General features: G+C 38.6%; 1 protein-coding gene across 2 annotated transcripts in view; it reads left to right on the top strand.

Annotated features, from left to right (window-relative positions):
• Positions 1–24,223, top strand: part of GALNT2 (polypeptide N-acetylgalactosaminyltransferase 2) — a 154,549-nt gene that overhangs the window by 104,304 nt on the left and 26,022 nt on the right. For both annotated transcript variants that reach the window (XM_073338037.1, XM_073338038.1), the window contains exons 4-11: positions 1,271–1,369; positions 1,466–1,533; positions 2,385–2,450; positions 5,470–5,591; positions 13,282–13,369; positions 17,529–17,616; positions 18,784–18,887; positions 21,391–21,517. In XM_073338037.1, the coding sequence (XP_073194138.1) occupies positions 1,271–1,369; positions 1,466–1,533; positions 2,385–2,450; positions 5,470–5,591; positions 13,282–13,369; positions 17,529–17,616; positions 18,784–18,887; positions 21,391–21,517 (762 nt within the window). The remainder of the gene's footprint in view (positions 1–1,270; positions 1,370–1,465; positions 1,534–2,384; positions 2,451–5,469; positions 5,592–13,281; positions 13,370–17,528; positions 17,617–18,783; positions 18,888–21,390; positions 21,518–24,223) is intronic.

Below are 24,223 nucleotides of genomic sequence, written 5' to 3'. Positions count from 1 at the left end.
TATTTCTTGGAAATAGTATTGAATTTTTATCTAGCCTAACTAGAGTGAGTGAGTGTGTGCATGTGTGTGTGTGTGTATGGTTGGGGGTTTAAAAAATATGGTTAAGGGGTTAAAATGTCACTTCTCAATAAAACATTCCTACTTAATGCTGCTCTTCAGTCAAGTTGTTTCCACAAGCAGTAGTCTGAAATGCCAGTTTTAATTACCAGCTTTTTTAAAAAATAGAACTCACAACTTGAGTAAAATTTTGTATGCATACAGCAGCTTCACAAGAAGATTTCAAAGCAGTTTCCTGCTGTGCTTAAGCAATATTCCCATTTGAAAATTGAGTACTACATCAGTTTGCCCCATCTTTTAATTATTTATTTATTCAGTACTTTATTGTTGCATTCAATCACTCACTGGGAAAGTAGGCTCACCTTCAGGACCATCATTATTTCTGCATTTTCTTTCTCTTCTTTCTCTATCTTCTGTTTTCCCTCTTCCCAGTGGATTTCACTTTTAGCACTTTTCCCATGTCATCTGCTAAAGTGATGAGGCAACAAAACAGTTAAATGTCAGAATGTTTGCTTGCTGGCCAAACTCAGGCAACAGCTGAAACCTCTCCAGTGACAAAAGAGCTCCAACTTGTTCTGCCATCTGCTTGCTCTGCCTTGCTTGTTACTGTTGCACAGTGTACATAGCAGCTCTTGCATGTCAATTCATAGTTTTTACCAAACATTGATAGTAATAGCATATACATACATCTAGACTTGAGTCAGACACATGTTATGCATCCCTGAAAACTCTAGATATATTGATGTGTGCATTTTGATAGAGAAAAGTGAACACTTGAACCCTGTTATTTAATTAACTGTAAAAATCACGTGCTTTCAAATGGTCCCTCAATAAATTAGTCTGAAATACAAAGTACTGTGTAAATACTTTTAATAAAGGGTTATCTGTGGGTTCATAGCAAATCAAATTTGAGCCCTTTTGTCACTGGTTGGAGAGACTTACCTTGTCCTTGAAAATGGCCAGCACATAGCTGTTATAACTTTGTGAACTATAAACAAAATACTCTGCTTAGAGCAGTTACCAGAATTGTCAGAAAGAGGAAATTACTTTATTCTAATGTTACTCACTAGAGCCAAGTCTTTTAATCTTCTGAAGGATATTTAAGGTAGATGTCTTGTAGGACATCCATTAACTGTATTGGTAACAGCTTCATAATGGAGCTCTTTGCAATGTGAGTACTATGAGTTTAAATTACAGGGTTTTTTGTCTTTAGGTGTCAACGGAAACAATGGCGGATAGACCTGCCATCCACTAGTGTAGTGATCACCTTCCACAACGAGGCCAGATCTGCTTTACTTCGAACTGTTGTCAGGTATACAGAGAGAGATCCTGTTGCCCTGCAAGCCACTCCCATAACTATAATATGGAAGGTGATCCCTAATTAGTTATCTGACTTCTCTTTTTTCAGTGTGCTTAAAAAGAGCCCATCACATCTTATCAAAGAAATCATACTGGTGGATGACTACAGCAATGATCGTAAGTACTATCGTCGGGCCTGAGCCTTCAATATCCTTATTCATGTGACTTGGAGTTCGGAGTTTCAGGTTCAGTATTTGATCTTAGTTTTGTCAGATTCATTGTCATTGCCATTTAACTATGAAGAAACATGCAGTATGTAGTTCTTGCTGGGTGCAGATCAAACAGGAGAAAGAGCTTGCCATAGTATAAATGTTTTTATTATAAACTTCTGGTATTTGCACCAGCCATTTGATATCACTGCTTTAAAAGGGGGCTGACACTTCAACAATTCATACTGCTACTAAGAAATAGAAATATAACTCACTTTTCACTAAGCTTGGACAATAAAATTAGGCCAATCAGTATAAATTCTGTTTACAAGTCAGCGTCTACTTCATTTCACTGGCGAGTTCAGATATATTAGCCGGATGCTGCAAAGTTTGGGTTGTAAACACCGCAGAGACGTAATACCTTTTTAAAAAATGTTTAAAGAAAAATAAGTTAATTTTTATGAATATATCTTGTAAAAGCCTATTTCTACAAAACGTAAAAGTTGCGCCTAAAATAAAGGTGGCAGGATACCTTTAATTTACAGGAACATACATTTTGTAGCACATTAGAAGTTCATCACATCAGAAATATTGGGAAAACTTAAGACAAGCTCAGTTTTTCAGTTGAATAATTTTTCACCTATTTGTGACGAGACGAGAGATTCATTTTGCCGTTTTATTGATTTATAAGTATGTTAAAATGTAAATATTTTGAAACTTTAATTTTTTGCTTTTCATTGGTGAAACAGCTAATTTTCTGATTTATTTTAATGATTATGTCAAGTTGCATGTCATTTATTTAATTCATGTCTCACCTAGCTGAGGATGGTGCTCTGTTGGGGAAAATTGAGAAAGTGCGGGTCCTTCGAAATGATCGTCGAGAAGGTGCGTTTTGTGAAATTACTTTGGGGAGGGGAAAACGTAGGCCTAAAAACAAAAAGTAACTACCTTGGAGAACAGTGAACTTGAAATATTTTTTTTTAAAATATGTGCTATGTATTCTGTATCTCTTTGTGCAAAAAAGTATACGTGGATTACTAGTGCAACCAAAAAAAGTAATGTTTAGGTGTGTCAATAAGGTAACTTTCCAGTCTGATTCAGGCACTTCTTTCCTCTGTCTTGCTATCCTTCCCATTGACATTGCACACTAGTCTCTCGCTTCACAGCATAGGAGCCCTTCAGACAGCAGTTTTTTGAATATGGGGTTTAAAACCTTAGACATGGGAGACTGTCCTACAGCTGTTTGTTGATGTAACTTTTGTGAGGTTGACAGCTACTATAGCTGAGAGTGAACTATCAGATATGTCCTTATTCATGTTTATAAATATTTGCCTACTAGGCTGCCAGTCTTGCCTCTGGGGCAGCCAGAATTATTGGATGTTTAATTATAAGAGATTGACACACGTGAAACCTCTTGGCACTGTATAATGAAAGGTATACTTTGCACAAGAATTTCCATTATGCTGAGTGTTCACTGCTTCAGTATATTGTTTGGACTTTGCTTGTAAGCAATACTTTGGGAGGGGAAAAAAGCATTGATGACTTAGAACACTCACTGGAATCTATTGAGTAAGGGGGTGTCATTTTTCAGATCGTAACTGCATTTAAAGTAAAAAAGAACAAGATAATTGTCACTGGAATACTGATTTAAAGTTGAGATCTTAGTGTGATAACAAACATTTTCAAGTGTTTTTAACTCTTCACAGTACTGTAGAGAGGGAGAGCTAAATTCTTTCTGGCTCATACATCTAGAGAGCAGGATTGCACAAGTGTAACTGAAGGCATAATTTGGCTTTTACTAATCTTTTACTAATAATGCATGTCCCAGAAAAAACTATTTATGAACAGTTATGAGAGTGGATTCATTTTGCATGGTGTTTTAGAGAGATTAGGTATGATTCCTGCCCTGAAGAACAAGCAGTCTGTTTTTATTAAGATTTTTTCCCCTAAACGTACAGCCATATACAAATTTACAAAGAACAATATGAACAAAAAACAATGCATTGAAAACATTTTAACGTTTTGTTGTTATCAAAAGCATGTGTTGTTATTATGTAGAAAACAAATATAGAAAGCAAATAAGTATTATACTAAATTGATACCTTATTGATCTGAACATTAAAACTTAAGAGGAGCAAAAATAAGAGAAATGAAGTGTCACATAAGAAATTAGAAAAGCAGAACATGAAGATGGACAAAGGCAAAAGGTAGGAAAATGAGAGTATGAGTTAAAAAGGAGTCATAGTAAGCAAATTGGAAAGCCTGATATTTTTCAGGCATAGTGCAAGAGAGTAGAGAAGGAATCTTGGGAGTGGAAGTTAATGCAAGCAAAATCCAAAGGTTGTATTTTGGGAAAAGGGACTTGAAAGAGAAGAAAGAAGATAGTTGGTGCCCCAGTGGGATGTTCTACATGGAGGGCGCAATTAATTAAAAACAAAAAGTAAGGTATGTAGGTAGAGTGGGAAGGAGACAAAGGAAGGAACAAGGGGTGATGGTGGTCAGAGCACAGAGGGCGAGGTAGGGGGAAAAATTAGATGAAATGTAAGGAGGGTAGAGCCTTAAGTGAGGATGAGGTGTTTAAACTTCATGTAGAAAGACACCATGAAAGGGACTTCATTAGCTGCTGAATGTCAGACTGAAGGAAGGGAAAGATAAGTTGGGAATGCAGTATTCCATATGACAGTTATGCTTTTGAATGAGGCTTTTGGCAGTGAGGATGGAGAGGAAGGGTGCATTTTAGAACATTTTATAGATGGAGAAGCAACAAGATTTGATGGGAACTGGAGTATAAGTAGAGAAGGAAAGTAGGGAGTTAAAGATATAATCCCAGGGTTGTAATCTTGAACAACAGTGAAAACAATGGATTGTGGTAAATTAGGGAGTTCAGTATTTACTATGTTTTAATTTAAGTAAGAGGTGAGACATTGATTGAGAGATGAGACAGATGAAGAGAAGTTGAGGGCGGAGAGGTAGATCTGAGTTGTCTGCATAGATGTGGTAAGAGACCATAGGAACAGAGATGATCACTCAGTTAGCAATGGTAGAGGAGAGGGTAAAAAGGAGGGAACCCAGGGTAAATCTCCCAGGGACATACACTGGGGGAAAGGGAGAAGTGTGTTTGCCAAAAGTTACTTTGGAGTGGTCAGCCAATTAGGAGAACCACCAGAGAAGACAGTCTCACAGAAGCCCAAGAAATAGAGGATTGGAAATGGAGAAGACACGTAAACATGGAATAAAAAGTCCTAGTTTTGTGAACAGTTTTGATGTAGTTGAGAGGGCGAGATGCCAGACTAGAAGCAATCCAAGAGGGAGGAGCAGAAAGTGTGCTCAAGGAGTCTTGAGATAAAAGGGAAGGGGAGAGTTTTGGCAATGGTGTCCCTTTTTGCAAATCTGCAACTGCCTGGGACAGGGGCCACTACAGCAAGTTCATGGGAAAGTTAGGGCTTGTCTAAGTATGCAAGTTATACCACTTAACTATACCAATATAGATTAAAGCAGTACAAGCTTCTAGTGTGGATGGAGTTATGCAGGTGTAAAGATACTTATACCAGTATAGTTATTGCTGTAAGGAAAGAGGAATAAGATACTGTCAAAGCACTGTTTATACTAGTATTACTACCTCTGCACTAGGGGTTGCACTGGTATAGCTATTTTGGTAGAAAATCACACCTAATCAAAATAATTAAATACAAAAACTGTAGACCAGCCCTTAACAGATTGGAAATTCGTCACTTTTGGTCATTTTATCCTCTCATCGTTTCACTAAATCTACACTAACAGCTGGTTTTATAGCTAGGCTTGTTAACAGGCTGACTGGAATTACATTTTAGAGCACTGAGTTATTGTCTGTTTACTGTTGAAATTCTTCCTCCTGTGATGACTTATTTAAATTTTTCCCCCACAGGCTTGATGCGCTCCCGTGTCAGAGGGGCAGATGCAGCACAGGCTAAAGTACTGACATTCCTGGACAGTCACTGTGAATGCAATGAGCACTGGCTGGAACCTCTTCTGGAGAGAGTAGCTGAGGTTAGTTTAAGGTGTATGCTTACCTGGTTATAAAATGATTTATACTGCCTTAATTTTATGCATATATAAAAAGATTGTTTTCTCTTTGAAGTGAGAGGAAAGAGATGACATGAGTGTTCGCTGATGAAAGCCCACGTCTTGGTCATTTAATCTAAACAGTGGAGCTTAATCTGTAAATACTCTTTCTAATTTTTCTAAGCAATTGAAACATGCTTCTTGGTTCCTCAATGACTTTTCTTTGTAACTTTTTTTTAAGAAACTGTAAAGCTAGATATAATTCTCATCACCCCAGTGCAACTCCATTTATGTGACTGTTTATTCCTGTGTGGTGTTGAGGATATTCAGATTGGTAATGGGAAAAGTTGGGCTATGTACTCAAAACTAATTTATGTCTGTGGAAAGCTGTTGGTAAGATTGGTTAAGAGTACACACGTACTCCATGTGTTAACTGTATTTTTTTTACTTGTTGCTTGGTAAGCAAGCAACATCTTTAATTTCTCAAAATTCTGTATAAGTAGAAGCTGGTCCAAGCGTTGCCCCAGGAAGCATTGAAGAAAACTGCAAAAAGCAAATTGCCTACCTTTCATCTTTTTCCCCCCACTTCTCATTAAAATGCCCTTTTAATTTACCTATTCCACAAATGTTTCCTCTCACAATGACCCTACTCTAATTCCCTCTTTCTACATAGTGGAGTGGGGAGTGGAGGGGATGAAAACAGCGAAACTCTTGTTTTAAAATTACATAGGCCTGCATCAGTAGCTGAATTGATCAAACCCGAGCCCAGGGTGGCTGAAGCACACTGCTGTCTGGAGCTTCAGACGAAATCACATCCAAAAATCAGTTTATAATGTACCAAACTATGAATACAATAATAAATAATGCAGCCTTCGTCTTTAAAACAGTTTCCATTAGATACTTTGTCTTATTAATGCCATATTCCTCTACCCCAGTCTCACAAAAGAATTAGTCTATGCCATCAGTGCTCCAATTCAGAACAGATGGATTATAGTTCTTCTTATTACCAACAGGCAGTGGGAGCTACCAATTTCTATTTTTGGTACTTTCCGCTGTTTAATTCTGTGGTACCTTGTAGCTAGTTGATGTTTTCAGAGATGCTGTACCTCATATAGCCCATGCTCATTCACAGTGTGATTAGGGTTCTATTTCCAATTGTTAACTTCAACCAAGTCAAACTTTGACAGTACGAGAGTAACTAATTAGCGCCTAGAGTGCCTGTGGCTAAATACATCACGTCAGTGCTGATATTTCTTAGCACTTGCTTAAAGTGCCGTGTATCAAAGCCCCCTTAGCTGAGGTTCCATCTATCCCTCTGGTTCTGTAGTGCTAGAATGGTTTCTCCTATGTCAAAAGGGAGCAGAAAACCCCCAAACTAGCAAGCAGTTCTGTAGAGAATTTCAGAAGGAGCAAGGGAAAGGAAAATAATAAATGTTTTGTGGGAAGCCCTGAGCTTACGATCTTGTTATGCCAATACAAAAAAGTTAGGGAGAAGTAAACTCTTTTGAAGCCCACTAGCCCAGCTGGGCTGAAGCCTCTCCTTACTGGGATATAGGAAGTAAACTCAAAAAGAAAAGGAGGACTTGTGGCACCTTAGAGACTAACCAATTTATTTGAGCATAAGCTTTCGTGAGCTACAGCTCACTTCATCAGATGCTTATGCTCAAATAAATCTGTTAGTCTCTAAGATGCCACAAGTCCTCCTTTCTTTTTGCGAATACAGACTAACATGGCTGCTACTCTGAAACCTGTCAGGAAGTTCTGAGCCAGTACAGCTCTTTATAGAGGGCAAATATTTTTTCCCCCGGGCTTGTTTGTTTCTGGTTTCTGTGCTAGTACAGTGCCATTATGCACTCTTCGGGCTACACTTGACTGGTTTTAGGAAGTTAAATTGGGAGGTAGGAAATTTCATTTAACCCCTTCATTAAAACAGAATATGGTACCTTTTATTCTGAAGTTCTGACAGGATAATGGAGCACTATAAAGTGATTTACTCGGAAGAAGGATCTGATGCATTTTGCTCCATGTGTCAGCTATCTCCAGCAGGATAGAAGTGATTAAATCCACTTAAACTTGTTTCCTCACCATTATCATATAACAAATACCTCCCTGAGAAGCAGAAACATATATGAACTAATCATATCTGAAATCCTGAATGGTTCTCTATTTGATGTATTAGTTTCACTTTTTGCATTGTAACCTGGTTGATTTCATATATTGTTCAATGAACATAGGACTGGTCTCCTGGATTGTTAAATCCGGTCCCCTACTATTATAGGCAACCCACCATATAAACCCATTTATGAATGGGATGGACTTCAGGTTTCTCCATTGGGGAGAAGTTAGAGTATGATATATCCTGCCCTTTCAGAAAGAAAGGCAAGACTCCCTGACTAGATGACTGGAGGTTATGATAATGGAGCTCACCGCTTCCAGGTTTTATGCCTGCTCAGGTTGGTAAGGCCTGGAAACAATTCATATACAGTACGTGATGGCTCTTGGTTAACTTATGTGTTGATCTCAGACTTGCTCACAGTGCAAACAATATGTAGTTTGGCATTAATTGGCACTTTTTTTATTCTGAGCCTAAAAGCGGAATGGATGTGAAAACTCACCTGTTTTAGGCCTAGAGATGACTTCTTCAGGTCATGGTTGGGACACATTTAATAGGGCAGTGTGGAAAGCCTGCACTGCTGCTGCCCTTGCAATACCAGCTTTGTAGGTAGGTAGAGATCTTCTATTTCCAGTGCTGCTCAGTGGTCATTGGTTTTTACAAAGATTAAATACACTATAAAAGTTGATGAAAACATCTAATGGGATGGTTGGGGGGCGGGGGGAGGAAGGAGAGCAGTTTTAGCAGAGCACAGTACAAATATCTTAGTGTGGGGGTTTAATTGAATCAGTTTACATGATTCTCATGCTGTAACAGCATTGTCACAGTTTCCCCTCACAGATCTCTCCAGCGTACGACCCTCAGACATTGGGCCCCTGCCTTCTGTCTGGGAGTGGAATTCCATGAGTCTCCCACTCAGACTGGGTTGCTGAGCTGCAGCATCCCAGTTTACTTGTATGATTCCTGAACAGGCCCAATTGGGTTTAGCACCTGCAAGAGCCTTCCCATAAGGAGCAGTGGCCAGTAGGTGTAAACAGTGACTCAAAGCAGCTTTTTCAAAACAAAGTTTTACACATAGGAACATAGCAATCAGAGAAAAGGGTTAAAGCAACAAAAGGCCTACATGCATGTTGTCTTACCTACAGCTTAGCATTCCCTCAAAGCCTAGCGAAGTCCAGCTTATCCCAGGTACTCCTGCTTCTATTGACAGGGGTTCCATCTGCTTCCCTGCAGATTCTCTTCCTGTTCTATGGTCCTCTTTTTATGCCCCTCCAAAGTTTTTGTCTGACGTGGGACTCCTGAAACTGGCCAAACCGGCTTATGCACCTTACTGGGGGGGAAGTCAAGGATAGGCTTCAATGCAGATGATTGTTTGCATTATCTGTTAGGAATTGCAGACTGATTGATGTAAAGCCGTACTCTGATCTCTGCTGTGAAGTGAGCTCCTGTAGGAGCTAATCCTTTGAAACCAGGTAACAAACTTAATGATAATCTAATAAACAATATTAATAAAAATAATACAGATAGCTCCCATGTTCTTCACAAGCCTAGATATTACGTCCTTTCTATTTGGCATTTTCTGTTTCCTATATTTGTTCTATAAACAAGGGTGGCATGCATATCTGGGGACAGTTTAATTCATGATCTCTGCTATCACAGCCTAACTGTAGACTGTGTAAACTTTGATCATCACTCTTACTTGATAATCTTATTTATTTAAAACGAGGTTTGGAGGAAGAGAAGATGGCATTGTGACTGAGTGAGACTGGTTTTATTTCCCCGTCTCTCAAATTTCTCGTGACTTTCAGTGAGTCTCTTAAACTTTGTTCGCACAACAGCAAAATGAGGTTATCAGTAGATCCTTGTAGTATTGTGAAGCTTAATCTTTGTGAAACCATTTGAAATCCTCTAGAATTTTAAAAAAGCAAAATATTTAGAATTCTGAAAATACTTCCTGATGGTTTCAATAAAGTATATGATGCACCAAATCTGTAAAGCCTGTATTACTTCTCTACCAAATATTAAAATGAAATACTGTATTACTTTGAATTTCCAGAATCTAGAGACTCGTACTGTGTTCACACTTCATTTCCCTTCAACGTCACCACAAAACACACACACCTTTTCAGTTCTATATGCTGTTGCAAAGTATAGTGGAAAACCTACAGAACAGAAGCAGCAGACTAAAAAATGTAACAAGATTTTCACTTAGCCTTTGTTCTGATTTTCAAAATGCACATCAGACTTCCTATAGGATTTCAGCAATGCAAATTAAGTATCTTTTCGCATAACAAATGCAGTTTAATTAATGGCCATTTCAGGGGAGCCACTGAATTTAATCTTTTCAGTGGATGGTCCTGTACCCCCTATATACTGAAGCCTGAATATCAGTTAACACTTTATCTGCATTAACAGTTTTATTAGCATGGTGCAAGAATTAATATTAAGAATACATAAATGCTCTGTCCATTTTGTAGCCCCTCCCCCTCAAAAAAAAAAAAAAAGCATCTATTGCTTTACGTCATGAGGAAAACCAGGGATGATATAATCATTTAAAAAAACTGGAGAGTAATGCAGTATTAGAGAGCTACTGTCTGGCAGTTTGAACCTACGATTTAGTTTGTGGGATATTTTAAAAAAAAAAATATAAAAGCTTTATAAAGGTTTTGTATAAACATTGTGATACTAGTGCAGGGGTTCTCAAACTGGGGATCAGGACCCCTCAGGGGGTCGCAAGGTTATTACGTGGGGGGTCGTGAGCGGTCAGCTTCCACCCCAAACCATGCTTTTCATCCAGCATTTATAATGGTGTTAAATATATTAAAAAGTGTTTTTAATTTATAAGGGGGGTCACACTCAGAGGCTTGCTGTGTGAAAGGGGTCACCAGTACAAAAGTTTGAAAACCACTGTACAAGTGTATGGGTATCAAAGTGAAATGGACCGGACTAGAATTCCTGGCATGTGGGAATCAGATGGATATATAGTCAGCAAGCTGCCACCTACTCCATTACACCCACCTCTGACATGGAAGGCATGGCTGGAACTCTGCTGTGTTCTGGCAATCCCCTCCTGGTGTAACAGTCCCATATTGCAGAGCTGCAAAGGTGGTTTGAGCATCTTTTACTGCCACTCAGCTGTGCCAAGCAGAATTATTTTAAAAATTGCAACCCAGAAAGGTTCTCTCAGAGATGGGCTTAGATACTGAGCAGTATTTAGTGTAGAATTGGTTGCTATACATGGACATCCAGTGCTGGTTGTACTATAAAAACAAGCAGATAGGCTGCAATGTGTCTGCGTTCCCATTGTGAGGCTGCTCCCTCCGCACTTACTTTTAAACAAGGATGTTTCCCCTACCGCTATCTCAGTATTTGGAAATATTTTTACCAAAGTAAAACAACAACTTGTTTTGTTTTTGGTTGGTTTTTTTTTTTTGTTCAAACGTCTTACTTTCTGGGGGGTTTCATTTTTTTGTTTTTTGTGTAACCCATTCGTATAAATTAATGGAATAGTTAAGATCTAGCATACTTGAACTGGGTGGAAAATTGACTGCTTATTTTGAGAGCACAAAAGGGATCATTTAGCGCCAGTCTTTGTCTGTGCAGTTTATATCTAGGATTAGCTCGGAGCAAGTGGATATATAAAAGGTAGGGGAGCAAAAAAGCTTATATTTTGCCTTTTCTGGCCTGTCCTGTGTCTCAAGCTTGATTTGTGTGTCTGGGTTTTTCTAACCGAGACTAAACTAATTATTTCATTAGTTGTCTCTCTACTATGGATGCAACACAGTGTTCAAGGTTTAAAGTCTTCGATGAAGGGTCATACTTGGCCTATGTGCCACAACTGAAATGATATTGGTTAGGACCCTTAGCTTGAATTTTAACTACAGACCCAATTAGATCCTCCTTTGACAAATTTAGTAGGCTGTAAATTTCAGACAACCTGCTCACTGAAGGTAAGATGACCTGACTCCTGTAAAATACTCAGTATTTCACAAGATTATAGGTACTTGTAATAACTTGCAGTGGCTATACTGAGATCATTAGGGAGTTAGCAATTTAAGATTAAATGAAGATAAAACAAGGTGATACCTTTCATGACTTGGCATATTTAAATTGATTAACCAGAGGAGAGAATACTTTACAGCAATCACTTTCAATATGTGCAATTATAATATTCTTGCAAAAGTTCAGTAGTGCAAAGGACAAAATGATTAATAACCAATTAGAGGTGCAAAGTGTAGGGTGTTGAACCCATTACAGAAGTTATATACCCTATTACTTTACATTAAAACTAACCTCATAAATACAATTAAAAGCATAATTAAGAGATTTAGCTTTGTACCTTATTTAACATGAGTGCTTACTGTATTATAGATTAATCAAAATAGATCTCCTCTCCTTTATTGGAGACCTGTTTACATTTTCCATACTACTTAATCTATAGGGATTTCTTGAGTTACATGTTTTGGTCCTGCCCCTAATTGATGGCATTCTGTTCAGAAATGTTATCCATGCATGTCATCAGAGTGATGCAATCTGAATCTTACATCTGAGCCCAGAGTTCTTGTACTGTTACTTTGCATGCAAGCAAATATATTTCAGGATAGGTCATCAGTTGTTTGAACAATCAGAAGTTATGTTTGAATGCGTTTCTGTTCACTTAACAGAAAGAAATGGAACATGCCAAGCTATCACATTTGGAATATCACAAAATCAGTAGTTTTAAGATACTGAGACCTTACCAAGATCCTAATGGTTACATTCAGGGGTAACGGGAAAGCAAGTTTTGTGAATTTGATAAAATGCTTTGCATTTGAAGAACATGTTGTTTGGAGTAGCATTCAAAGCAATTTCACTACTGGTGGGTGCAATATCTGTCCAAAGGCTTTGTTGCTAGCAATTAGTGACTTTTCATGGATTTAATATTTTGACCTTCTTTTTCCTACCTAATTGAGTATTTGAATGTGGAGTCTATTGACCTCTTTAAGAACCCAGGTTTCTTACATTCTGCACTGGCATGTAACATGATCAGTGCTAATGAAAGAATCTCCTGATGCAGTAGCGTCAAAACATTTTTTATTTATTTTTAAATTGGGTTACGGTGGTAGACTAGCAAAGACCTGGTGAGTACTGCAGTATACTGGATTGCAGGAGACTTGGGATCTGAATTCTGGAGCAGCTTTGACACGCCTGTTCTTTGGGGTAGTTTTAAGCTAAGAATGGTGCAAGTGCTTCTGACTTGCCTTCTGAGGTTTGATGTGCAATGCAGTGATGTCTGCTTCAGGGTAAAGTCAAAGGGAGGGGATTAAATTTGTATAAAAGTAGCCTAGAATGAAGAGGGGGGTGAAAACCATAAGACGAGGCAGCTGCTTCTGGAGGTGATGGAGAGAACTCTCTTGCTGAGAGAGCCAATAGGAGAAACTCTTTCTGACTGTTCAAAGTGAGTCAAAAACAGGAAAAGGGGTGCTAATGGTCTCCCACTAAATGGTTCAACATCTCATCCTGCTTGAATCTTTTTCTATTGATTTCATTATTTCAATATTTACTTTTTAATATTTATTTTAGGACAAGACCAGAGTTGTGTCTCCTATAATTGATGTAATTAATATGGACAACTTCCAGTACGTGGGGGCGTCAGCTGATTTAAAAGGCGGTATGTACCTGTACTGGAATATGAGTCAACAAAAAAATTAATGCATCAAAGCGCAAAACATAATTGCTGCATTCCCAGAACTGACAGCATTAATGCACCCTTGTTCCTTTTCACACATCAGGTTGGTGTTTTCACAGTGTCTTCCTGGGCTTAGACTGGACTCAAATTGGATTCTGATTCCATTATTTGAAAACTGTTTCTTTTGAGCCATAAACAAACTCTTAAGGTTTATACTACCCTGTTCTCATGCAAAACTCTCACCAATGTTTATGGTAATTTTGCATGCACTTCAGGAGAAGCATATGGCACAGTATTTGATTCTGGTCTTAGATGATAAGGCATTTATCTCTATATAGCTTGGCAAGTCATCAGTAGTGGTGTGTGTGTTGATTTTTTTTTTTCCTCACTCTCTCTGCCCCTGATGCATGCATGCATGCACATTGTTTAAAAATTAAAACTAAACTCTCATCTCAAACAATTGGACTAAACTATTTGACATTACAGTCATTAATTGTGTGCATGGTAGGGTACAGTGGCTACCTTTAAAAATATATATATATATATATATATATATATATATATACTGATTAGAAAGATTCTACCATTCCATTATTCCTTAATTTTATGATGGAGAACTCTGTTAGAAATAGTAGTGTCTTTCTTTCAAAATAATAAATTAAAAGCACTCCCTGAACCTATTGTGTGAATAGTTGACTGACAATAAACACTTTATACAACACTTATAAAACTTCAAACCAGGGCTGAGCTCTTGGGTGCTGCCATTAAAATACAAGACAAAGCAAAGTGGATGAGTGACAACCCTGGAAACTGAACTCTGTTCACATGACAGTACTGTGTAAGCAGTGTCAGTGGAAACTCCTTCGTGCTGATCTCCAATGTGTTTCAACCATGGCTTAGAGGGGATCCGTTCAGGGAGGGTAGTTCAGTTTCCATACCCATTTAGTCTTTAGTGTTTACTGAGACTGCCATTGCATTTGCTAGTTACATTGGCTGTCTTAGGAATGATCCCTACTGATGAAACTAGACTGAATATGGTCAGTCTTCACTTCAGATACTACGCTTGAGTATCAAGTTCCAACCTGTGACCTGGAGATGAGAGGCTCCTTATCCCTTTATTAATACGCTGAGGCATGCAATTTCCCCACAATTATATGCTCATTATTATAAAGAAGGTAAATAACTGAATTCTAAATGTATACAAAATTAGCACTTCCTAAGCATTCTGGTGGTGGTATGTATACATGTGCCAGCTTTCTAAAATATGCAAGTCTAGTGTTTTTGTTTGCCATGCTTTTAAATCATAGAATATCAGGGTTGGAAGGGACCCCAGAAGGTCATCTAGTCCAACCCCCAAATCCTGGATATCTGTGCACTGCTATTTGTGCATTGGAATTCTCTGAGGTAGTATTCCCTCCTTCCAGCTGTGGACTAGCTGCCATAGTGGTTGTGCTGCTTAAACCCTTGCTCCATGGGAATGGGTGGAGGGAGGAAGAGAGGGTAATGGCGAATGTATCAAATAGTCTGCTGCTATTCCTCATGTTACTCCTATGGAGCTGTGGTTCCCCAGTCCTGCCCACTTGCCCCCTATGAGTTTAAGCATGTGGGACCCTCTGCTATCATGGATTCAAAAGGTGGGATTTGCCTACTTTTGAATTTTAGCAATAGAAATGTTGCATGTTCAAACTTTTAAAAATAGTTTAGAGGTCTGTTACATGAATATGTGGTGTCCCCCTGTTCCCTAAGGACAGACTCCAATCAGAGTCACTGGGACATGTGGCATCTCTGGCCATCTCAGCAAAGGCCAAAGACTAAGCATGGAAACTGAGCTATCCTTTCATCCCTAGATGTAGTCTCTCCATGTCATGACTGAGACATGGGAAATCTTACTTACACTGCTTTTATACATGATCTGTGGGGGGAGAACTTAATTACCCAGGACTAGCAGTCTGGTGTTTTTTCCAAGCACTAAATTATTATTATTATTTTATATTTTTTAAAGGGTAGGAGAAAGGGAAAAAAATTCCTTACATTCATTTCTAAATCTGACCACAGTTTCCAAATCCATGTATTTTCATCTTTTTGGTCCAAGACAGTTTTCAACCTCTTCATACTGTTAATGTTGTAAAAGTGTTGTTACCTGTTGAAAAAATATTTTCAATTACTGTAATAGAATGTTATTAAATTAGATCTAAACACTTAGTGATAGGAGTGTCCATAAATTATCTTGCACATGAAGGAAGAGGAAATACCTTTTTCACATGAGGCCTGCACTTGAGTGATACATATAAACGTGCTGTTTAAAACAACTCCTGTTATCGAGTAGGTGATCTCGGCTTCTTGAGCTCAGGCTTTCCCCAGTCACTGAAGATGGTGAAGCAAAAAAATACTATCATTAAAAGTGCTTTCTACGCTTATTCTGTGTTGTTTTGTAACACTCTCCTGCGTTCCAAAAGAGACCCCTTGTTTTCAGTATAGGGTATGTAACTCTATGTCTCAATAGTGCTTGTGCACTGGAACAGCAGCTACAGTATAGGTCACTGTAATTCAAATCATTTTATGGAGTACAGAATAAATTTGACTTAATAGGATACAGAGTATCAGGGTACATTTTTCTTGTTGTGATGGAGATTTTGTTATCTAATGTAATACTACTTCCTTTTATATGTAAAAGTGCTTTTTAAGAGATGAAAGCTCTAAATATAATGTGGAAATGCTTTTTTTAGTTTTTATAGAATAAACATTTTATAGGAACCTCCAAACTTGTCAAGAGGTTTGCCCTGTTGGCACGCTTGTCTGATGAAATACTTCAGAACTACTACTCATTTTCTGTGAATATAAAATTAATATAAATATCTTGTGGGGTCAAAGATGGATTCAGCTGTTTTCATTTTGCTGTCCATATCAATCCTACCAGGCAGAAATCTATTGGCACGTGTTAAGGATCCTTAGTGCAATAGACTTGGTGGGGCAAATGTTTCCTGAGCCAGTTTTGTCCTTTTCCGATCTATCCCATTTCTCCAAAGGCAAACTGCTATACCTCCATTCAGAAAAGGAAAACCTCTGATCTCTCTTGACAAATCTGGAAATCCTCTATTAGATGACCTAATCTGTTCTAAATGCTTTTGGTAGCAGGTGTAGTGTGAATAGCTGTCATGTTAGCCATTACGTAATAAGCATTATAGCTTTCTCCTAGTATAGTGTGTAAACTTCCATGCTTCAGGGCATGAGGCTTCCTCAGAGATGTGGGAATAGGAAGAAATTTTCACTGTTGACCAATTATCCCATAGCTGCTGGGTTTCTCGCACCTCCTTCTGAAGCATCTGGTACGAGTCACAGTTGGAGACAGAATGCTGGACTGGATACATGACTAGTCTGATCTAGCTTTGGCAGTTTCTATGCTTGTTTTTCTAACCTTAATTCACAAAGCAAGCTGTCCAAAGAGAGAGGTTTTTCACCCTTACATAAAACAATTTTAGTTAAACATAAAGCACTGCACCTGAAGGTTTTAACATGCCATATTTTCTAAGCATGCAGTTAAAGAAAGTGGCATAAGTAGGTTTCCAAACTAGGTAGGTGAACGAAATTGCAAATAACCTGTGGTGACATCCAGGAGAGTGCTGCTTGTAATAAACAGAGACGAACAAATAAACAAACATTAGCTGCTGTGGGAGTGATAGGTATAATCTGACAAATCAGATAATTGTGGTAATGACCTCTCATGTGTCCATGATGACTGAAAGTTCTTTGATGCTCTACTTAACCAGAGGTGTATGAGACTAGATCCATACCAAGGCTTTTTGTTTCTCATTTAGTGTTGCTGACTGTGGATTTTAAAATACAATATAGAAGTATTTCAAGATAAATTTAGTTTACATTTGAGCCCATTTCTGTCTCTTATCTAGATTCTTCTCTTCCATCCTTTCCTTTTCATTTCTGTTCTCCCCTCAAATGTTTACCTGAGTTCAGATGTTCATTTGAATCCTTATGTTAAACTATTTGTTTTGCGCTAACCATCTAATCTGAATGTCCGTTCCCAATTTTTAGTAAGAAAAAGCATCAGTAAAAGCTGAACAATGAATTAAAACCTCAATTAACTTTCAATTTTTTTCCTTTCTGATTTCCCCCACCCCCCTTTTAGGCTTTGATTGGAACTTGGTGTTCAAATGGGATTACATGACACCAGAGCAAAGAAGAGCAAGACAAGGAAACCCAGTTGCTCCCATAAAGTATGTTCCTGTCAACATCTTTCCCCTCACAAAACAATGTTGTAGATATTTTTAAAAGTGCAACTTCCTGAGCTACTATCTCCCAAATATTGTCTTTGACAAATGATCCCTATGCTAACTGATAAGTGCTAGGGAGTCCTTTTATGAAAGTTTAAATGCAAGACAAAAACTTGCAGGACTATAATGTTTTTCTAGAACATTGCCTGAAGCTGAGTCATACATTACTTTTTTTCCTTTCCCATCCTTCATGTATGGTTTTTAGTTTTGTGCAAGCTGGTGTTGTACCACATGGAACAGAAGCAAGAAACTGATAGTACAAATCTGTGGATTTGAATGGAAATAATCACTGTGATTCATTGTTCAGCTTCCATTATTGATAAACGTAATAAGAAAAGTCTGATAGCATTTAATAGTTAACATCAAGAGCTTCTTCTGTTTTTCCCTTTTTCTAGAATGTGTAGAACTATTTTTTTAACCAGCTTGTTGGCCTGTTAAACATCATAGGTTAACTATCAACAGTTAACTGTCAGATGTATATGACATGAACACATTATAATATATACCCTATGTACACCACTTGGCTTGACAAACATTGCAAAATGTAAATATGACTGAATGGACTACTTCATTTCCCCAGCTGCAAAAAGAGGATATTTACCCTACCTCATTGGGGTGATGAGGCTTAGTTCTTTCATTGCTTGTATAGCACTCTTGAGACCTGAGCTAGAATTTTGCACTTATAAGTGCAAAATAACTATTATTTCTAAGGATCTTAGTGTACTGTCTGCACTTATAAGATGACCCCTTCTTTCTTGAATTGAAATTAATACCTTTATTATGCTAAGACTATGTTAAAGGTTTTAAAATTCAGTTTGACTCTGAGTACATGTCCTATATAAAAGGAATGAGAGACCTGAATAAGGATCTGGAAATAGAAACAAACTTTAGGTATATAAGCCATGAAGCAGTATATTCTTTAGAAATGCTAGTGTGGTGGTATGCATGTAGTGCTATACAAGGAATAGTGACTAAATGCCTTCAAGAGAAAAATATTGCAAGACTACTTCAAGTAAGCATTCAGCCTTGAAGGTTCAAATGATAAAGCACAATAAACTGGCAGATCATTAAATATTTAACTTCTGACTTTTCTCCCTTCTGTCTCTTTAGAACCCCAATGATAGCTGGCGGGTTGTTCGTGATGGACAAATTCTATTTCGAAGAGTTAGGAAAGTATGATATGATGATGGATGTGTGGGGTGGAGAAAACTTAGGTATGTACATGGCTTTCTTCTGTTTGTACAGTCAGGATTTAAATGACAGTTAAGACTAAGTGGATTATTGGCAAAAATTCAGAGACCGCCAAGCTTCAGATTAAAATAAAGAATTAGAACGGGGTAGGACTAGAATGTTGAATATGAGTGACTGAGAGGGAAGCATTTGTTATCTATACAGTTCAATTATTTTTGTGAAAAGGCAGGCCAATAAAATGGAAGTAAGAAATTACAGGAATACAGATTGCATTTTTGAAAAATAATTTCTGGTATAGCTCTAAAATGGCATTCTCTTCTAGCTAAATTGATTAAAATGCAGCAGTGTCTAAGTGCTACCAGTTTAAGGGACTTCGTAAGATGTTGCTGAAATTTAATCATGTAAAGCAGAACACAGAAGTTCATGGGTTTAATCCTCTTATGTATACTTTAAGAAATCAATTAAAATGTAGCTGTCTGAAGACTGATCTAATATAATTTATCATCTGTCCTAGTAGACCACTTGGACCTAAGTTTAAGATAGTTCTATTATTTTGGGAAAAAACTGGCCTTTGGCCATGTTCTAATGCTTGTTCTTGGGCTAAGGGTGATATTTGAGCTGAATAATTCTGTTTTGGTTGTTTGGGTTACAGTAACATGAAGTTTTCTGCTTCTGCTAGGAGAGGTGTATTCAAAAACATTTTTCACTGTGACAGCTTTTTAGAACTTCCAGTTTGCTTCTGTCTTTACTGAAGGACTATATTAATGGGTTTCAGAGTAGCAGCCATGTTACTCTGTATCCACAAAAAGAAAAGGAGTACTTGTGGCACCTTAAAGACTAACAAATTTATTAGAGCATGAGCTTTTCGTTCCTTCTGTGGGAACACAGCCCTGAGATCCCTGTCCAAGCGCTTTCTCTCCTGCTGTCCCACACGTTCTCTACACGGTTTCCTTTCACTCTTTTGGCCCGAATCCAGAAGAGCACTTAAGTACATGTTTAATTTTAAGCATGAGTAGTCCTACTAACTTCATGTGCTTAAAGTTAAGCAGGTGCTTAAATGCTTTGCAGGATCAAGAGCTTGAGGTGGGGCGGGGAGGGCAGGCTGGAAGCTGTAATTTCTCAAGGTGAAGAGTTTCTAAGGGTATGTCTACACTATGAAATTAGGTCGACATTACAGAAGTCAATTTTTAGAAATCGATTTTATGCAGTCAATTGCATATGTCCACACTAAGCGCATTAAGTTGGCGGAGTGCATGGAACTTGGGGAGGAGGGAGGGCGGTTACACAGGGGCTGCAGCAGCAGTCTGTGCTCCTGCTGCCTTTCCTCCACCAGACGCCAGAACATATCCATTTGATCCCCCAGTAGCCTCAGCATTGCATCCTGCCTCCTCTCATTACGCTGCCGCCACCTCTCCTCTTGCTCCTGCAACCTCTCATCTTGCTCATCCCTCCTGTCCTCGCGTTCATTTTCTGCTTTCCTAAACTCTGCCATTGTTTTCCTCCACACATTCTGCTGAGCTCTTTCAGTGTGGGAGGACTGCATGAGCTCAGAGAACATTTCATCATGAGTGCGTTTTTTTTCTGCCTTCTCATCTGCACTAGCCCCTGGGACAGAGATGATAGGGGGAGCGTTGAAACATTTGCAGCTGCGAGAGGGGAAAAACAGGGAGAGTAGTATTTAAAAAGACACATTTTAAAGAACAATGGGTCGACTCTTTCATGATGAACCAAGCTGTTAACATTACATAGTCGCATTTTGCCTTTTATATTGAGGGCCTGCTGGTTTGGTGTGAGAGATCACGCATGCAGGGCCGGGCAACAGAATTTGGCTTGCAGGCAGGTATTTCAAAATTTATTGTAAAAATAAAATCAACTTCAATATTGAATACAAACGCTATCTTGTTGGACTGAATTCGTGATTATTTCAATCCTTTTTTTAAAAAGCTACCTTTTTGTGCAAACTGTGCCAGTTCTAATTCCATGATCTGACATTCAGAACAAATCCTCCTAAACCCCATATGACTTCTAATATTGACATCTGTTGTGTGCTTACCCTTCACCCAGCTCTCTGCTGAAACTATGCAAACTAGCTTCAAACTTTTATCAATAAGTAAAACTCTACATAGCTCACACTTGAATTTAGTTGTTTTGTTTCGCATCGGTCCACTATAGATTTTAATCTCTGGGCCGAAAGCTGTGTAAACTCTCTAGTAAAACTCACCAGTGGAACTTTATAAATACTGGCAGGCAAAGGGATATAAATCCATAGCTGCTTCTCCAGAGTTTAGAGAACACTGAAGTGAGACTGTCAGACATGCTGAGCGCAGTTTGTTAGCTTTTTCAGAGAGTCCTCTTTACTTTTCTTCCAGGCAAGTACTATAAAAGCTCATTATGTTCTCTGCAAGCTAAATATTTTCCTTTAATCCTACGTGACATAGTGCATATATTGAAAAAATGTGTGAAGAGTCAGAATTTACAAATTACTTTAGGTTTATGTGGATACTTATCATGCATTCCTAATTGCAGAGATTTCATTCAGAGTGTGGCAATGTGGAGGGAGCCTTGAAATTATCCCATGCAGCAGAGTGGGTCATGTATTCCGCAAGCAACATCCTTACACCTTCCCTGGTGGGAGTGGTACTGTGTTTGCAAGGTAACTATTTGCAAGTTCTTGGCTAAACTGTGGAACTGTGGATTTTGGGTTTTTTCCAGTTAGCCAGCAGGTGGCAGTAACTTCATTAAACTTCCAGGGCCTTTTACTAAAAATATGTACAATAGGATCTGAAGTGAAAATCTTATGAAGAAATTTTTTAATTAAAAGGAGATTACCTTTCAGCCCTAGTGATAACTCAGATGCTGAAATTAGGGCAAAAATAAAAATTGGAAGATTAAGCTGATAGTGGTGAAATGTTTTAATAAAGCGGTGAGGAATTGCCTGCTATCAGCCGGAAGAATTCTGGGCCAAATGGGGAAAGGGAAGCAATGGAAAATATTTTAACAATGGAAACTTATCAACTTTGAAAACTTTGTGTGTATATCTTCTTAAAAGGTCTTGAGGGAAATAAAGGCTTTATCTTCAGTATTCAGTCTGTTTTTAAAAGATGAAGAAAATTAAATTGTTCATTTTTCCACGTCAGACACTCAGAATCCACCAACGGTGTGATCTTTTTGTACATTTGTGTGTTACATTTTGGTTTGGGGTTGCTAGTTCAATACTAAACAATTCTGTGGTGTCATGTTAATAATCACATAGGCCCAGATTCTGATACTTGCAATGAGTAGTACCTATTAGAATCTGACCTGTCAAAAATATCCACTCCTCTTTCTTTCTGTGTTTGTTATATGAAGTTTTCCTTCCTTATACTGTAACTTTAACCCTCCTCCCCCACCACCACCTTTTTGGGGAGGCAGCATGGTTCAGAAGTTAAGAAATCCCATCTCTGCTATTGATTCACTGTGTGAACTTGAATCACTAACTTTTTCTCAGTTCTGTAGAATGAGGAAAGTGATTTTTATCAACTTTTGTAAAGAGCTTTGAGACCTATGCATCAAGGTACAGTATAAGTACATTGTAGTAGTCTTACATTCACGTGTTTTTTTCCCAAAGAATCAGAGATGCAGCTTGAGGCCTGGTCTACACTTAAAGTTTAGATCAACATAAATATGTCATTAAGGGGTGTGAAATTGAGCACCATAGCTATGCCAGCCTAACCCAGTGTAGATGCTACTAAGTTGATGGACGAATGCTACCACCACTTGGCAAGGCATATGGAAAAACCCCTTCTATCACTGTAAAAAGAGTCTATATTACGTCACCACAGCACTGTAGCTGAGCCACTGTAGTATCCGTAGCATAGACAAACCCTTATTCTAGGCACAAAGTATGTCGAGCATTTGCGTTTGGGAATTCCTCCAAGTTCTCCCAAGTTGATGAAGCATCAATAATTTATAGGATTTACAAAATGCTAAATGCAAACAGAATAAAATGTGTTTTGTACTGTAGGGATTCTGGAGCCCAAGCAAATCATATTTAATACGAGTCATCTAGAGCAGTGGTTTTAAAACTTTTTTTTTTTTCTGGTGACCCAATAGAAGAAAATTGTTGATGCCCGCGATTCGATGGAGCTGGGGATGAGGGGTTTGGGATGTGGGAGGGGGCTCTGCATTGGGGGGGGTTGGGCGGCTCGGGGTGGGGCAGGGGATTGGGGCGTGGGCTTACCTCCAGCTGCTCCTGGTCAGCAGCACAGTCAGGGTGCAGAGGCAGGCTTCCTGCCTGTCCTGGCACCGCGGACTGCGCTGTGCCCCAGAAGCAGCCAGCAGGTCTGGCTCCTAAGTGGAGGCGCGCAAGCGACTCCAAGTGGCTCTTGCCCACAGGCCCGCACCCCCGAGTGCGGAGCCAGTGCTTGGGGTGGGGGCAGCACACGGAGCCCTGTGGCCCCCCTGCCTACGAGCCGGACCTGTTGCCAGGATGCAGTGCGGTTTCAGAACAGGAAGGGGCTACTAGTTTTCACTGGCTGTCTGCCAGGGTCTTTGGGTGCTGAGTAAGGCAACCCAGTGCCTTGCATTCCACGATCCAGTGCTGGTCGCAACCTGAACTTTGAAAACCACTGATCTAGGGAGCCCAGACATACGTTCTTCACACCTGGAAGCTTTTGAGCCAATCCCTTAGGCAGTGTTTCACATTAGATAAAAGCTTTTGAGCCAATCCCTTAGGCAGTGTTTCACATTAGATAAAATACTCTCTTTGGAAGTGCAAATTGATTCTACTTTTTACGCAGCACTAATGAATTGGCTGATTTGGTGAAATAAAATTACTGGTCTTGTTTCTCTGAATAGTTTTAGCAGGGATTTTTCTTTAAATATCTGCTTTCCCCTTTCTGTTGAGATCTGAATGTTATGCTGCTGTGGAAAATTATTAATGGCACATGTGAAGAAACAAAAGATGGATAATGAAATACCCTGTCTTGATTACATTATATTAATATTACACCAGGGAATAAGATGATCTACTAATTCCACTATATGGGTTGGGTTTATGACGTAACTGCATATCAATTTCACAGTAGCTTTCAGGGTCATGTTAATGAAAGACTATGTAATTTGCACACTGCTCTGCAATTTTCAGTTTTGGGCTAATGCCAAGACGCTTTTCCTCACAAAAGACTTAATAGGTACTTAATAGAGATGGGCGAAATTTTTCAGACAAATAGCTTACTAGCCAAGAAAGCATGTTTGGGTTAACCAAAACTATTTGCGAATTTGTATCAGATTCACAGAACTGTTTCAACCAAACTGGAAAAATCAAAATGTTTTGGTAATGTCAAAGTTCAACTTTTTGGTTCTGACCAAAAATTCTATT

The sequence above is a fragment of the Lepidochelys kempii genome, chromosome 3 (assembly GCF_965140265.1).
Source record: "Lepidochelys kempii isolate rLepKem1 chromosome 3, rLepKem1.hap2, whole genome shotgun sequence".
Taxonomy (NCBI): Eukaryota; Metazoa; Chordata; order Testudines; family Cheloniidae; genus Lepidochelys; species Lepidochelys kempii.
The sequence above is the reverse complement of the archived record's forward strand: the minus strand, read 5'-3'. Positions and strand labels throughout refer to the sequence as shown.